This window comes from Epinephelus fuscoguttatus, linkage group LG2 (genome assembly GCF_011397635.1).
Source record: "Epinephelus fuscoguttatus linkage group LG2, E.fuscoguttatus.final_Chr_v1".
In the NCBI taxonomy this organism is placed as follows: domain Eukaryota; kingdom Metazoa; phylum Chordata; class Actinopteri; order Perciformes; family Serranidae; genus Epinephelus; species Epinephelus fuscoguttatus.
Genome location: NC_064753.1, coordinates 3,804,598 through 3,822,741, shown reverse-complemented (window position 1 = coordinate 3,822,741; position 18,144 = coordinate 3,804,598). Strand labels below are relative to the sequence as shown.

Sequence of the window (18,144 nt, the reverse complement as noted above, 5' to 3'; positions counted from 1 at the left end):
ACCATTGCTGGTATTTGATTCTTCTCTGCAACTCCGAACTACCATAGTTGGTACTTAAAAAGAAACTGTAAGATGTCAATATTGTCTTTTCACTGTAAACTTAATTTTTATTTATATTCATAATAGGCTAAACAGCACTTTATATAAGCACAATAGGTGCATTTTACGTCATTGTAAACTTAATACTTTTCATCAGCACTATACTTTACTGTTTAAAAAATAAGAAATATCATAGGCATTGCATTGGCACTTTATGTAGGCAACATTGAATATTTATAAAAAAAAGTGCTAAACAGCACTTTATATGGGCACACTAGGTGCATTTTGCCCTGCACCTTACATTAGGAACAATTCTTTAGACTGTGTACGTATGTATGTATGTCAGACACTGTGTGGTATGCTGTGCATATTGTGTGGTATCATATGCCGTATAGCATTATGTGCCATGCAGCGTGCGGGGCATACATGTGCATGTCACGTGAGACTCCTATATATGTATATGATGTGTCTGTATCTGATGTTGTGTGCTCCTTTTGAGTTAATTGTGGATTGTGTATTTTGTTGTGTTTCATGTTTTATGTTAGAGAACTACAGATGGAAATTAGCCTTTAGCTAAATCTGGTGCAGACATCTCTTTGTTTTGTAAACAACTAATGTACGTGCACGCTGTCCTTTTTATAAACTAAATAAACTAAAGTAAACTACACCCAAACCTAGAAGGCTCACGCCTCCTAGCTTCCAACATTGAACTGACCCTCCACTCATGCACCGCCTGACTCGCTGTAACCCCGTGTAGCTCCCCCTATCTGTGCAGCAGTTTCACTACACCCAAGAGCATCCCTGTAAGAGTAACAAATAGACCACACAGATCATTCGCTCTATCTACTAATTATAGAAACTCACTCAACTTGATTCCAATTAGACTTTCTTCTCGCTTTATAACTTACCTATCAGCCATTGCCCCTCCAGTCCCTAGCTCTGCTGAGTCATTAGATCCTCCTCAGCTTGGTGAACTCAGGTCAATACATGAATTACGATCTTGTAATGGGCTAAAGTTTCTGCATCTAAATATAAGGAGTTTGCTGCCGAAACTTGATTTTATTAATGTGTTGACTACTGAATCAAACCTTGACATTTTAGTCATCACAGAGCTCTCTGGAAAAGTGTCAGATTCAGATGTAGCCATTATGGGTTTCAATCTGTTTAGAGCAGACAGGCATTCTAGAGGGGGTGGGGTCATAATTTACATCAAAGAACATCTGGCAGCATGCGTAATTTCTTCAGCCTCTGTGCCCAAATGTTGTGAATGTATTATTCTGGATGTCAGTGTTGGGGGCGATACGCACATAACAATTAGTGTGATTTATCGCCCACCCTCTGCCCCTAATTCTTAGATGAGCTGGGAAAATTACTCTCAGCCTATACCTCTTCAGAGTTAGTTGTTCTGGGTGATCTGAATTTAGACTGGTTATCTCCCTGCTCATCTAAGCTAAAAGAGTTATGCCTCGAATTAAATCTGTCCCAACTGATCTGATCTGATCTCTTTCCCCACTAGGCCAAATAATAAGGAAAACTCTAAAGCCACTTTGATTGATCTTATTTTGACTAACAGGCCACAGAAATACCCATGCAGCAGCGTTCTCACCCAGGATATCAGCGACCACTGCCCTATTGCCTGTGTTAGGATGACCAAAGTTCAGATATCCAGGGGACGCACCATCAGGAAGTGCAATTTTAAAACTTTAATGAGCAGGCGTATATTAATGATCTGTCTCATGTGGACCTAAAAAGGGTTGACTTAATTCCTGACTCTGAGCTGGCTTTTGAGTATTTTTTGAGTGTTTTTAGCTCTCTTACAGAAAAACATTCCCCCTATAAGAATTTCTGTATTAAAAATCGTTCTGATCCCTGGTTCTTTGCTGACCTATCTGAAGCTCTCTGCTTCAGAGATCTGACCAGGTCAAAGACTCTCTAACAGCCCATCTGATTGGTTGCTCTTCAGAAAATTGCGTAACAAATGCATTAGCTCAATTAGGAGGGCTAAGTCCACCTTCTACTTATCCTCTCTTGCTACCAGCCAAGGCTATGCTGCCAAATTCTGGAAGACCATAAAATCTCTAAAATCTACACCTAGCTCCTCTCTCCCCTCACAAATAATTAGTGGTAATACCTGCATTCCAAATAAATCAGACATGTGCGATGTCTTTAACCTCCACTTCATAGCCTCTGGTCACTTGTTTGACAATAATATGGACTCAGTTGTTTCTGCCCCAGATCCAGTAACCATAAATGCATCCAATCCACCAGCAATCTTTACGCTGAGACCTGTAAGCCATGCTGAGGTAATGAAAGCACTTACTCACCTTGACCCCAAGAAATCTAAAGGTGAAGATGACCTTGACCCATATCTTCTGCACCTGAGTGCCCGCTTAATTGCTGCACCTCTTACGCACATCTTTAATCTAACATTTTAATCTGGTAAAATCCCCCGTGTGGAAAGCCTCACAGGTTGTTCCATTATTCAAAGGCGGTAATGCTAACACTTTAGATAATTAATTATCGCCCAATATCAAAGCTTTGCTGCTTGGCCAAAGTTCTAGAATCCCTTGTAAATTTTCAACTGCGGGCTTTCTTGGAATCAAACAGCATCCCTCAACCACAACAGTCAGGTTTCAGAACAGGTCACAGCACTACCACAGCTACAGCACTTGTTATTAATAACATCATAAATGGCATGGACTCTCACCAGCACTGTGCAGCTCTCTTTATTGACTTGTCAAATCCTTTGACACTGTAAACCATAACATCCTGTTAAACAAACTCTCATCCATCGGCCTTGATAGCCTCTCTCTCAACTGGTTCTCCAACTATCTCACCGGGAGAACGCAAGCAGTTTCTGCAGATGGAGCTAGATCCAACTGTCTTGTATTGCACAAGTGTGTTCCACAAGGATTTATTCTTGGCCCTCTTCTATTTTCTCTCTATGTCAATAATATTGTTACCCCCTCCCCAACCTGCAATGTCCACTACTATGCAGATGATACTATCTTATACAGCATTGCCCCCACTCTTAAATCAGCTGCTGATAACTTACAATCTGCCTTCAACCATTTCCAATTGTCTCTTATAGCACATAAACTTGTATTGAACTCTGGCAACACTAAATGTATGTTGTTCACAAGGTCCAGCAAAAATAAATCCACACATTACATGGTCAACTCATTGAAACTGTCAACACTTGGGCATTTGGCCGGACTCCAAGCTTTCCTTTCGTGATCACATGGATCTCCTTATCAAGAAACTCAGGTCTAGAATTGGTTTTTCATATAGAAATAGGTGTTGTCTGTCATCACTTAGTAAGAAGATTATTGCACATGCCTCTGTAATGTCTGTTCTTGATTTCAGTGATGTAATATATATGATTGCTTCAGCCTCAACTCTGAAACCCCTAGATGCTATCTTTCATAGTGTCCTGCGCTTTATCACCGGGGACCCATATTCAACACATGACTGCACTTTTTATAGCAAGGTGGGCTGGCCATCTCTCACCACCTGCAGAGAACAGCACTGTTTACTATACTACTATCTATAAAGCACTACTTGGAATGCTCCCTCCGTATTTAACTTCACTTTTAAATTTCCGCTCTACAGGTCTCCATACCCGCTCTCAGTCCCATATCAGACTCCACCTCCCTGACACAAATACAGAATTAGGAAAAACTGCCTTCTCCTTTTATGCCCCATACCGATGAAACAAATTACAGGACTCATTGAAAGTTAATAGATTCATCTCACTTGAGGCTTTCAAAACTCTACTTCACACCACAATACTGGGTGCACAGACTTGCTTCATTTAGTCTGTTTACTATTATGTCATAATTTTTTATTACCTTGTCTTCATACCTGTGTATTTACTGTATTGCATTGCTGTTTTTTTTTGTTTTTGTTAAAGGTTAAATAAAAGTTAAAATAAAGCATATAATATAAGTAAAATATAAAGTAAGTGATAGAGCTGCTCAATTAATCGAATTTTAATCGTGATTACGATTTTGGCTCCAGACGATCTCAAAATTCATATAATCGAGGAAAAACGATTATTTGGTGTTTCCGTTCTGAGACGCGTATGAGCAACTCAACCGCTACACCCCCGCCCACGCGTGTGTGGAGAGTGGAGATCCAGGCCGGCGATTTAAGCACGTGTAAAGATGACAGAGGGTGAGGCTGAGCAGCGTCGCTTGGTTGATAAAAAAAGGTAGAACCACTTCATTTATTTAAGTATCTGTCTCTTATTGTATTGTATTTTATTTATTTCTTGTTTTCAAAAGATTGAGTGCAGTAGCCTACAACAGTTTGGGGTCCAACATTAACGGTTGCCCGAATGCCCGGGGCAAGTAAAAATATCCGGCGGGCCAGCAGTCCCTGCGCAGACATGCCCAATCGGGCAAGCATTATTTCTAATCGCAGGGCAGGAATTATACCACAGCCAAATGGCCAGTGCCGTGGAGTCCCCGGTGTGTGGCCGTAATGCCCCTCCTACCCATACGGCCAGTGTAGCACGCCCTGTTTTTTATGACAAACAGCATAGCAAGGCTACGGCTAAGTTAACATAACGTTACTGACACTCACTGACACATGCACACACACATAACATTACCGGACAGCCTCTCAGTTCTTAGCCGCTAACGTTAGCTCATGTTAGCACAGTTACCACACAGAAACTTTTACAAAGGGTCATAATGTGCTTCTAGTGACTGTCAAATCGCCAGCAAAAGATGTTTACACTGTGGTCACGGAGATGGGACAAAGATCCTCTGAGAAGAAAGACGGTTCACTCTGCTCTGCCGCCAGGAACAAACTGGGAGGCAAAGATCCTCTCTAAGGAAGAGGGCTCACTTTTCTGCAGGATTCAAGATTCTGTAGAGAATTAATACATATAATACAATACAATAAACATTGTCTAATTAAATGAAGGAAGAGGATTTTTTAAAGGCAAATAAAATATTGGGAATTTATGTAAAAATATACATAGAGACATATAAATAATTATATAATTAAAGATATATAGGCTATGTTAGGTGAATACACCTGTCAGTGACCCTGACCACTGGCACTGGCAAAAGAACTGGAGATGGTCCCCGGATGCTGCACTGCAGCTGCCCACTGCTCCCAGTGTATACAGTAGGATGGATCAAATACAGAGGTCCAATTTCGTTTCAATGTATATTATGTGCTGAGAAAGGACAATAATCTTCTCTAATAATAATTTCTTAATAACTAGGAGATAACAAAAGAATAAAGAGATTTCAAAGACTTAAAAAATAAGGGACATGAATCATAACAAGAAATGAGATATATCCCCAGTCATGCACACCCAGTTTTAATAAACTCAGTGTTGTTTTTCAACACATATATTGTTTTGTCTTCATTCAATGTAATTAGCACATATTGTTATTGCGCCATTTGTTTTGGCCTTGGTGCCCCACATTTTGGCCGTGATGCCCCAATAAATTTGTATTTATCAAAGGCCAAAGTGGCCTTGCCCTAAAAATATAAAGTCCAGGCCTGTAATCGTGTATTTCCTCTCCTGTTTCTGTCCTCGGAGGGGCCAGTTGCAGTGTGCTGCTTTTTTATGTGCTGCTGCCTCCATTGGCTGATCATCTCTGCTGACGTAAGATATAAGTTATGAGAGAAAATATGCACCACACAGCCAGAAAAAGAACCTCTTAAGCAGATAAGAATTTAGATGGGGCAAGTAGATTTGAGAAGTACTTGCCCGACAGGGCAAGTAGGAAAAAACCTTAACGTCGGAGCCTGCTACTACATTACAAGATATTTTTATATATTTAACAGGAGAGTATTTTTTAACATGTTCAATAAATGCTGTTCCAAATTCAAAGACATAATCGTGTAAATAATCGTAATTTCAATATTAACCAAAAATAATCGTGATTATGATTTTTTTCATAATCGAGCAGCCCTAGTAAGTGATATAAATCAGTAGTTGCATGACTACACAAAATGTAACAGGAATGTGCAGTGGTAAAATGTATGCTTAAATTAACCACACTGACAGTGAGTATTCATGAATCATAGCTCGTAATATTACAAATACAAGTTAAACTTTAGGTAGCTGTGACCATGTGCTCCAACATGGCTCCAAACATGTGCTCCAACACCGAACAAAGGATATTCAGACAACTTGTGTTTGTGTGGTGTCCCTGAGGGTGCACACTCAGGGTTACCAAACTCAACAGTATTTAACACCTAGCTTGAAATATCACCTTTGTTTAACAGTCATTTCTCCACACAACAGCCACACCATTACCTGGATTACTTCCTGGATTTCTAAAGGGCCGTGGGCCGGATTTGCACTGCTTAAATAGTGAACTGATTGCACTGACTGGTTACACCTGCACTATGGAGGTGTGTAGATGGACCAAACCAAGTGACAAAGCAACTTTAAAAGACAATAATGGACATTAATGGTTAATGTTAAAATGGATCCCTGTGTTAAAAGCATATGAATGTTGTACAAACAATATTAAAAGTGTGAACAGAGGATGACCTCGACTACAGTTAAAAAAACACACAGATAATGTTATATTAAAATGGATTGTGCTGGTGGGCGGGGTTATGGAGTATAAACACAGCGTACCACCTTCCTAGTTCATTGAGTCCTGCTAAAGAGGTGCTGTGAGGAGCTCTTGTCAGCTTTCTTCAAAGGTGAAGTTTGTTATTTGTATTTAAAACCATGGTTAAAATGTATTTTCTTTGTTTATTTACTAGTGATGGTGTGATGAAGCCCCGTGAATGTGTCGAATCTTTCAGGCGGATTGCTTCGCCAAAAGGCCGATCACACGAAGCCCCGTTTAACAGCTCATTTAGGAGTACTGACATCTGCTGGTCATTTGATGTACAGCAGTCCTACACACACACATGTATATATGTGTGTGTGTGTGTGTGTATGTCCACAAAAGGTTAGAGTGCTTGTGTGACTGGGTCACTCAATCCTCTGCACTTAACGATCTTCAGAATCACCTCGGATCACGCAAAACACTTCATGTATTTCCTGACTCGAATCACACAACGAGGCAGTCACGTGATTCCAGAGAAACGGGGCCTCGTTTGTCTTTGGTCACGTGATATCCTGAAAAACAATACGGGCTTCATTTGGACACGCCCCCTTTTGCTCGACACAGGCCTTGGGACTGCAGTATCAGCTGTAACATCACTATTATTTACTAGTTTATTTGGATTCATTATTACACTGTTAATTTTCTCTTTTTCTGGTGTTTAATCCTTTTGTGTTGGTTTATTGTTGATTGCAGGCAATCCAGGATTTGTCCCCTGTTTTGCTGCTTTTGATGTTGGGAAAATAAATCACCTTGCACCTTGCCTCAGTGTGTGCTTGTCATCCTTTGTTGACCTATGTGATGAGTCTGGTTCTAGTGATGGTTACACTTCCCTCACCTAAGTCATAGGTGTGACAGTAGCCTACTAGAATAATCTAATCAATTGCTTTTTCAGTCTACTAGATACATTTTACTGATGCAAAAAATGGCTGATAATCTTATTAGATAACAGATGTTGACACCTTGTAATTCCATAATTTGTGACTTTAGCTGTACACATGTTTAACAAATCAGCTACAGTCAGTCTGTGCAAAACTCCCCCTTGAGCATGGACTTGTTTTGGCACCACGAACAACTGTAGAGGAACTAAATTGTATTTCCTCGATCCTCTGGGATTTTTTTTTTGTCATTATTTTTGGACAATTTATTTTTATAGCTGAAATGACAAAGAATGAAGAGAGTGAGATGGGTAAGGACCTGCAATATAAGTCCACGGCTGGACTGAAAGCAGGGATGTTGCAGCTCTTGATTGTACTTGGCTCATAACCTGAGGCCACCATCCTCAAAAGATGGGAATTTTTGAGAATGTCAGTGATGTGAAAAGCAAAGAGATACTGGAAAGAAATGGGGGGAAAAAAGGACAAAGTTCATCTGCTCCTCTGCACTGATCCACTAAACCTCCCTTCACATTTTTAAATTTCAGGTAAAGCATCCCCCCAATACACACACACACACACACACACACACACCTGCAGTCTTCCGATGGCCACTAGGCAGTATTTTCCAGTCTGACCTGCCTCTGTGTCTTCTTCTGGTATAGTCATGCCTGAGGAAAAACCAGAAAGAGAGAGGAAGTGAGAGAAATTTGTTAAACAAAGAGGCAAACAGACATTTCTTATAAAGTGTGACCACTTCATTTTCCATTTGCTATTTGTACTTTGCAGCAGTGAGAGGTAATCTACTGGCTGACATGGCCACTGCTCCTCTACAATGATTTATGAATGAGGTATTCACCATTAAGCCTCCATCCTCCTGCAAGGCAAGTTTCTTTATACAGCACCATTCAGACACAAGGCTATTCAAAGAGCTTTTTAAGGTGTAAAGAAATACTTTTAATAATAAACATTACAAAAAACATTAAAATTGCATTTGAAAGATAAAGAATAAATTAATCAGAAAAAAAGAAGAGAAAAAACAAGCAAAAATAAGCAAATACATAGAAAGCAGCAGTAAGTAGGCAGTTTCAGGTGCCTCTATGTAGAGAGTCAATAGTCACTATAAGATTATCTTTAAAAAAATAATAATAATAAAATACAATAATTATTGTATAATACAACTGATACTGTACATTTTTAATATTTGTTTTATGTCTATTGATTTATGCACTCAGGTCTCTCTTGAAAATGAGATCTTGATCTCAATGGGACTTAATTGATTAAATAAAGGTTTACGTAAGTGGTGAAGAATTAGTTATTGAGCAGCTTCACAAGCTGGATAGGCCACTGGAGGGAGGACAAAAAACCCCCGGGAAAATCAATGTGAGTAGAGGTAGAAGCAGACTTTATGCTGCTAAAAATGTCTGCCATTTTTGTTATTGGAAAAGTAAGAAAAAATGTTTTACATTGATGAGTGGATGTTGGTATTCCGTAGGCACTGGTAAACTTTAAGGGCTTACTGACTGTGGGGAATAGGGATTTGGACTTATCGGAGCCATTATTTATAAGGTTAGAAAAGAGCTTCGAGTAGTTGGAAGACTAGAAAGGCTTTGCTATGCAAATGCAAGTCCATTTACCATTTACATCTAGGGCTGGGTATTTCAAAACATTATGATACCAAATATCAGTACCCTTAAAGTGATACCAATACAGAGAGAGTACTTAATTTGATTGCCTTTTTTTCTACTCAGTATGTGAATAGAAGCATTACAGTTGCATAAAATGCCATCACCCCTCCTACACAAATACATTTTTTAAGTGTTCAAATTCTTCAATAATCTATTAAATAACTATACAAACTTACACCATGCTTGACTTTAACATACCACAGACTGTAGGGGACAAGTTGTGGATGCTGAGTTTGTGAGCTTATCACATGTTGCGTTAAATCAAAGAACAACTTCATAAGGACTTAATACAGATATTGTTTAACTTAAGAAGTTTCGATACTACTTGGTGCGGGATTATTTCAGTTGATACCTTAATGGTATCAAACAACAATTCCAAGCCCTTGTTACATCCAACACAAGAATGCAGCACAAGCAATCAATCAATCAATCAATTTGTCTCATGAAATCAAAAAATTTGATTTCAGTGAAATGCAATTTTCAGTTCCGTCAATTCATAATTTGAAAAGTGTGTAATAATAACTAAATGTCTATGGGGATTAGGTTTAGGATCAGGTAGGCTCTTAATTTAGGATCCTTGTGTCCTGAGGTTAGAAGCTCCTCCCGAGCCTCTCGGTGCCGCGTGGTGTAACCAATACCTTCGTCCTGACCTCAACAGGAAGAAATGGCAGTTATCCGGGAGGTTGGGATCTCTTTATGCAGAGTAGAGCAGGACCTATAGTGTGTTCAGCTGGCCTTGCAGGGCCTTGCAGTCCTGTTCAGTGCTGCTTCCATACCAGGCAGTGGATGCTCTCGATGGTGCAGGAGGAGAAATTCCTCAGTATTTGAGGCGATACCTCGATTTCTTTAGGCGTCTCAGGTAAAACAGTCTCTGCCTTGCTTTTCTCACTACTGAGTCAGTAGGCAGTGCCCAGGTCAGGCTATCAGTTTTGTGGACACCAGGGTATTTGAAGCTATTCACCCTCTCCACCGAGGACCCGATGATATTAAATGGAGCATAGTCCCTTTGCGGCTTCTTCCCAAAGTCCACTATCATCTTCTTAGTTTTGCTGATGTTTAGGAGTAGGCTGTTTTCCTGACACCAGTGTCAGGCCCACCACAGCTGTGCTATTAGCAAACGTGATGACAATGTTGGAGTCAGAAGTGGTTACACAGTCGTGTGTGTACAGTGAGTACAGCAGAGGACTCAAAACGCAGCCCTGGGGTGCTCCAGTGTTAAGGATAAGGGTGGAAGAGGTGTATGTGCCCACTCTCACCACCTGGGGTCTGCCTGTCAGGAAGTCAAGAATCCACATGCACAGTGAGTTTTTTATTCCCAGCTCGTTGAGCTTTGTAATCAGCCTGGAAGGAACTATGGTGTTAAACACTGAACTGTAGTAAATGAACAGCAATCTCACATAGCTACCTTTCTTTTCCAGGTGGGATATGGTGGTGTGGAGGATACGTGCTATGGCATCTTCTGTAGATTAGGGCTGTGCGATATGACGATATATATCGTGTGATGAGAGAAAAATGTCTATCACAAATTACACTTTTTACGGCAATATTTTTCGTCATTTGGAGTCTTTCCATCTTTTGCACGGATCACATTGATAAATTACTCTTCTTGGCTTTTTAATTCACAAAGCTTTTACGGCACTTACAGTAACATAACGAGTTTATATAACTCCACTGCTGTCTGTCTCTGCTGCACTGGCTCAGCCCCGCAGCGCTAAGAAAGAGCAGACAAGCAGTGAGACGTGGACAATATTCAGACCAAATCAGGTGGTGCGGAGTACAGCCTCAGTGTTGAGCGGAGGTGTGTGGGAGTGTGGGCGTGTTTGTGCTTTAGAACCTAACCGCTGTGAAACAATCAGAAAATAACGTTTCATTGATCTGATTCCCCAGCTGTCTCGCTACCAGCACTCCCTCTCTTCACTCACTCTCTAGCTTGCTCGACCACAGCTGCTCGCTCTCTCTCTCTCTCTTTTTCTCTCGTCTTCTTTAAAATCAGTCAGTTGCCCAACTCAGTGTAATGTAATCAAACGAAGAGAACTTTTTATTCATTGGATTAAAATGTGCTATATTGTGATATGTATCGTTATCGGGATATGAAATGACCTATATCATGATATGAGATTTTGGTCATATCGCCCAGCCCTACTGCAGATCATTTGGAATTGTAGGCAAACTGTAGTGGATCCAATGTGCTGGTTAGTGAGGAGCAGATGTAACCCATAACCAGCTGCTTAAAGCACTTCATTGCTACAAAGGTGAGAGCCTCTGGGCAGTGGTCATTCAGGCAGGTTGGTTTTGTTTTCTTCCACAGAAATGATGGTGGACTTCTTGAAGCATGTGGCAGGACTGAGCCAGTGACCAGTTTAATGTTGTTGTGAACACACTCATCTGTCAGCGCACAGTTTGAGGACCCACTAACTTATACTGTCTGGTCCTGCTATATATAGTGTATACATATACAGTACAGGCCAAAAGTTTGGACACACCTTCTCATTCAATGCGTTTTCTTTATTTTCATGACTATTTACATTGTAGATTCTCACTGAAGGCATCAAAACTATGAATGAACACATGTGGAGTTATGTACTTAACAAAAAAAGGTGAAATAACTGAAAACATGTTTTATATTCTAGTTTCTTCAAAATAGCCACCCTTTGCTCTGATTACTGCTTTGCACACTCTTGGCATTCTCTCCATGAGCTTCAAGAGGTAGTCACCTGAAATGGTTTTCCAACAGTCCTGAAGGAGTTCCCAGAGGTGTTTAGCACTTGTTGGCCCCTTTGCCTTCACTCTGCGGTCCAGCTCACCCCAAGCCATCTCGATTGGGTTCAGGTCCGGTGACTGTGGAGGCCAGGTCATCTGCCGCAGCACTCCATCACTCTCCTTCTTGGTCAAATAGGCCTTACACAGCCTGGAGGTGTGTTTGGGGTCATTGTCCTGTTGAAAAATAAATGATCGTCCAACTAAACGCAAACCGGATGGGATGGCATGTCGCTGCAGGATGCTGTGGTAGCCATGCTGGTTCAGTGTGCCTTCAATTTTGAATAAATCCCCAACAGTGTCACCAGCAAAACACCCCCACACCATCACACCTCCTCCTCCATGCTTCACAGTGGGAACCAGGCATGTGGAATCCATCCGTTCACCTTTTCTGCGTCTCACAAAGACACGGCGGTTGGAACCAAAGATCTCAAATTTGGACTCATCAGACCAAAGCACAGATTTCCACTGGTCTAATGTCCATTCCTTGTGTTTCTTGGCCCAAACAAATCTCTTCTGCTTGTTGCCTCTCCTTAGCAGTGGTTTCCTAGCAGCTATTTGACCATGAAGGCCTGATTGGCGCAGTCTCCTCTTAACAGTTGTTCTAGAGATGGGTCTGCTGCTAGAACTCTGTGTGGCATTCATCTGGTCTCTGATCTGAGCTGCTGTTAACTTGAGATTTCTGAGGCTGGTGACTCGGATGAACTTATCCTCAGAAGCAGAGGTGACTCTTGGTCTTCCTTTCCTGGGTCGGTCCTCATGTGTGCCAGTTTCGTTGTAGCGCTTGATGGTTTTTGCGACTCCACTTGGGGACACATTTAAAGTTTTTGCAATTTTCCAGACTGACTGACCTTCATTTCTTAAAGTAATGATGGCCACTCGTTTTTCTTTAGTTAGCTGATTGGTTCTTGCCATAATATGAATTTTAACAGTTGTCCAATAGGGCTGTCGGCTGTGTATTAACCTGACTTCTGCACAACACAACTGATGGTCCCAACCCCATTGATAAAGCAAGAAATTCCACTAATTAACCCTGATAAGGCACACCTGTGAAGTGGAAACCATTTCAGGTGACCACCTCTTGAAGCTCATGGAGAGAGCAAAGGGTGGCTATTTTGAAGAAACTAGAATATAAAACATGTTTTCAGTTATTTCACCTTTTTTTGTTAAGTACATAACTCCACATGTGTTCATTCATAGTTTTGATGCCTTCAGTGAGAATCTACAATGTAAATAGTCATGAAAATAAAGAAAACGCATTGAATGAGAAGGTGTGTCCAAACTTTTGGCCTGTACTGTATATATATATATATATATATATATATATATACAGTGGTGGAAAAAAGTTTTCGGACACCCCATGCATTTGCGAAATATTGCATTAAGAATCACTCTTAGGTCTTCAAGTGCAATTTCTTTTAGTACAGTCACAGCCAAAATACTAAATAAATCCTAAAAAAGCCATTAAAAACTTAAAATTGATTGGTTCCATAAAAATACATAAGAAATTTTGAGTATTGGGTCATTTTGGTACCAGTGATGAAGGTCGTTCTTTTAATTAAAAGACACAATTTTTGTTGCTAAGCTTCGTGTCTACATAAAGCCAGCACATTTGAAAGTTCTTCAGACACAAAAATGGCTAAAACAAGGAACCTAACGCAGGAAACACGCCTGAAGATAAAGATTCTCAGCCAGGAAGGGTACAGCTGCCGCCAGATAGCCAGGAAGTGCAGATGCAGTCCTTCAGCAGTTGGATACACTCTGCGGACATACAGACAAACCAACAGCTTGGAAGACAAACCAAGATCTGGGCGTCCAAGGGTTTCTTCAGCAAGAAATGACCGCATCCTGATCCGCATGTGCAGGCAAAACCGCCGAATGACATCACAGGAGCTTCAGCAGCAGTGGTCTCTACTAAAAAAGCCCTCCCTGGATCCAGAGGTGTTAGCCAACTATAGACCAATATCTAATCTTCCCTTTATGTCAAAGATCCTTGAGAAAGTAGTTGCAGACCAGCTGTGTGATTTTCTCCAGGATAATAATTTATTTGAGGAATTTCAGTCAGGATTTAGAGTGCATCATAGCACTGAGACAGCGCTAGTTAAAATTACAGATGACCTTCTGATTGCTTCAGACAAAGGACTCGTCTCTGTACTTGTTTTATTAGATCTTAGTGCGGCGTTTGACACAATTGACCATCAAATTCTGCTGCAGAGACTGGATCACTTAATTGGCTTAAAAGGTTCAGCACTAAGCTGGTTTAAATCTTATTTATCTGATCGTTTTCAATTTGTTGACGTTCGCAATGAACCATCCTTACGTACTAAAGTTTGTTTTGGAGTTCCGCAAGGTTCTGTGCTCGGACCAATCCTGTTTACTCTATATATGCTTCCTCTAGGTAACATCATTAGAAATCACTCTATAAATTTCCATTGTTATGCGGATGATACTCAGTTGTATTTATCAATGAAGCCAGAAGAAAGCAATCAATTAACTAAACTCCATAATTGCCTTAAAGACATAAAAACTTGGATGAGCACCAATTTCCTGATGTTAAATTCAGACAAAACTGAAGTTATTGTTCTTGGCCCCAAACAACTCAGAGACTCTTTATCTGATGACATAGTTTCTCTAGATGGCATTGCTCTGGCCCCTGCCACTACCGTAAGAAACCTCGGAGTAACATTTGATCAAGATTTGTCTTTTAATTCTCATTTAAAGCAAACCTCACGGACTGCATTTTTTCATCTGCGTAATATTGCGAAAATTAGGCCTATCCTGACCCGAAAAGATGCAGAAAAATTGGTCCACGCTTTTGTTACCTCAAGGCTGGATTATTGTAACTCTCTATTATCAGGTAGCTCTAGTAAGTCCTTAAAAACTCTCCAGCTAATTCAGAATGCAGCTGCACGTACTAACAGGAACTAAGAAACGCGATCATATCTCTCCTGTTTTAGCTTCTCTGCACTGGCTCCCTGTAAAATCCAGAATTGAATTTAAAATCCTACTGTTAACTTATAAAGCTCTAAATGGTCAAGCTCCATCATATCTTAGAGAGCTCATAGTGCCATATTATCCCACCAGAACACTGCGCTCTGAGAACGCAGGGTTACTCGTGGTCCCTAAAGTCTCCAAAAGTAGATCAGGAGCCAGAGCCTTTAGCTATCAGGCTCCTCTCCTGTGGAATCATCTTCCTGTTACGGTCCGGGAGGCAGACACCGTCTCCACATTTAAGACTAGACTTAAGACTTTCCTCTTTGATGAAGCTTATAGTTAGGGCTGGCTCAGGCTTGTCCTGTACCAGCCCTTAGTTAGGCTGACTTAGGCCTAGTCTGCCGGAGGACCCCCCTATAATACACCGGGCCCCTTCTCTCCTTCTCTCTCTCTCTCTCTCTCTCTCTCTCGTATCCTATTACTGCATCTAGCTAACCCGGCCATTCTGGATGTCACTAACTCGGCTTCTTCTCCGGAGCCTTTGTGCTCCACTGTCTCTCAGATTAACTCATATCACAGCGGTGCCTGGACAGCGTGACGTGTGTGGTTGTGCTGCTGCCGTGGTCCCGCCAGATGCCTCCTGCTGCTGCTGCCATCATTAGTCATTAGTCATACTTCTTCTGTTATTATACACATATGATTATTGTCACACATGTATACTGCCAGGTATTAATACATACTTTCAACATATTGTACCGCAGTAACCAGAACTATAACTATAATATTATTACTTCCATTAATGTTGTTGTAAGATACTGTCATTACCTGCATCTCTCTCTCTCACTCTCTCTCTCTCTCTCCCTCTCTCTCTCTCTCTCTCTCTCTCTCTCTCTCCCTGTGTCATATGGATTACTGTTAATTTATCATGTTGATCTGTTCTGTACGACATCTATTGCACGTCTGTCCGTCCTGGAAGAGGGATCCCTCCTCAGTTGCTCTTCCTGAGGTTTCTACCGTTTTTTTCCCCCGTTAAAGGGTTTTTTTTGGGGAGTTTTTCCTTATCCGCTGTGAGGGTCTTAAGGACAGAGGGATGTCGTATGCTGTAAAGCCCTGTGAGGCAAATTGTGATTTGTGATATTGGGCTTTATAAATAAAATTGATTGATTGATGGTTAAACCAAACTGGTGTCCAGTGTTCCACCCGAACTGTACGTGGCCGACTTTTAGATCATGGCTTAAGGTCCTACAAGGCTATCAAGAAGCCCCTGATCAATGAGAGACAGAGGTTAGCCCGGCGTCGTTGGGCCCAGGCACACAAGAACTGGACAGCCAGGAATTGGAAGAAGATTTTGTGGTCAGATGAGTCCAGTTTCCAGCTTTATCTTCCTCCTACTAAGGTGAGGGTACGCAGAAGGCCAGGCGAAGCATTATCTCAAGCATGTACAGTACCTACTGTCAAGCATGGTGGAGGCAGTATCATGGTTTGGGGATGCATGAGTGCTGCTGGTGTTGGTCATCTCACTGTCTGTGATGGCACATTGAACTCTACCAAGTATTGTACCATTCTCGAAACCCACATGCTCCCTTCTGCGCGTGCACTGTTCCGTCGAGGTAAAAACTGGATGTTTCAACAAGATAATGCCCCTTGCCACACATCCAAGGCCAGTAGAACTTGGCTGCAGGAGCACAGTATCCAGGTCTTAGAGTGGCCAGCTCAACTGTCAAGAATTTAGTTTTGTTAGTTTTTCTTGTAAACAATAAACAAAAAAATATAATTTGTATTTGTTTGTATCTGTCTAATGCAGCCACACCTTTTGAAACACAAAAAAGATTTTTCCACAAATATTTCATGATAATATTTGAAAAAACTTTTTTCCACCACTGTATGTATGTATATATACATGTATGCTGTATGCTTTTTTATCTTTGCTGTAAGGCGACCTTGAGTGGCTTGAAAGGCGCCCTAACAAATAAAATGCATTATTATTATTATTATTATTATATATGTACATATGTATAAATGATTAGATTGCTGTTACGCCACCCCACTCCATTTATAGAATGTGTGAAAGACACAAGGATTTTTTTTTAACCTCAGCGAAAATGTTGTTTTTCAAAGACTACACGCCAACAAATATGGACTGAAGCATTGGAAATGATTACATAGATCTTTTCTTTTTTAATTATCATTTTGACGTTAGGACTGTACAACACTCTGCACACGCTCTGCCTGCCACACACAGCACGGCTTCACCTCATTGATCTGTCGCTGTCTGTCGATATTTCACAAGATCTGATGCAAGAGGAATTTGTGATAAAATGTCTATTACTAGCCTAATTATGAACTGGAAAAATGGATGATGGATGTATAAATTTGAGCGCATTCATGTGTCTGATGGATCGTGTCATACTGCAACACATCTGCGACTGTACAGTGGCAGAGGCGCGTCGGTGTGGAGCAGTGCATGTTTACCAACTTGAACTGGCTACTTTTCATTCTGGAGCTCTGCAAACAGCAGCGCAGTGAGCAGGTAAAAATGACCCGCTCTGGTGGTTCTAAGGGGTTTTGGAATGTTGGTGGTTCTAGTGTTAAATGTGTTTCTGAATTAGTTAATTCAGAATTTGTCACAGGCAGCTTTCACAAAGTTGAAAAAGTTTCCTGTAACTTAATAACTCAAAAGGATTTAAAATAAAAGTAGTGCAATAAAAGTGTAATCGCATGTGAGACAGTGGAGCAGATTAAAATCTTTGTTAGTTTTTGTGTTTCTGTGAGGGAAGCGCCATCTCATGGTGAGACCTTGTAATTGAATAAATAAAAGTGTTACAGTGGGCCTGGGAAATTTGAAGTGGCTGCATCTGCAACAGTGGTCCAGTGTCCATATTCACCTTGTGGCGCTGTCAGTATTTTGATGGAAGTCAGGTATAACCTTTTTAAGGTTAGCCTGATTGAAATGCAGCATCAAGATTACCCGTCTGTGAGCAGCTCAGGTCTTCGCAGAGATCTGACAGGGCAGCCTCTGTACTCACCTGTGGTGGAATGTAGACCGCTGTGATAAGACAAGAGCACCAACAAGGCCAGTAGGTAGAGTACTATAAAAGTATTTGGAACCAGGAGGAAGGCACAACTTAAGATTTTAAATAATTTAGTTGGTGCTGTGTTTCACTTACAAATAAAAAGTCTACAGATACATCTTTGATGACATCATGAAGAAATGTGCCCTTGTTATTACAGTGTGTATTTATAATGGCCAATGCAGAC

The 18,144-nt window shown here is 40.9% G+C and overlaps 1 protein-coding gene across 5 annotated transcripts in view; it reads right to left on the bottom strand.

Annotated features, from left to right (window-relative positions):
• Positions 1–18,144, bottom strand: part of arnt2 (aryl-hydrocarbon receptor nuclear translocator 2) — a 158,541-nt gene that overhangs the window by 51,167 nt on the left and 89,230 nt on the right. For 4 of the 5 annotated variants that reach the window (XM_049602843.1, XM_049602871.1, XM_049602861.1 and 1 more), the window contains one exon: positions 8,102–8,178. In XM_049602843.1, the coding sequence (XP_049458800.1) occupies positions 8,102–8,178 (77 nt within the window). Of the gene's footprint in view, positions 1–8,101; positions 8,179–11,909; positions 13,071–18,144 lie in introns of those variants that run through there. The other variant, XM_049602835.1, reaches the window with a different exon arrangement.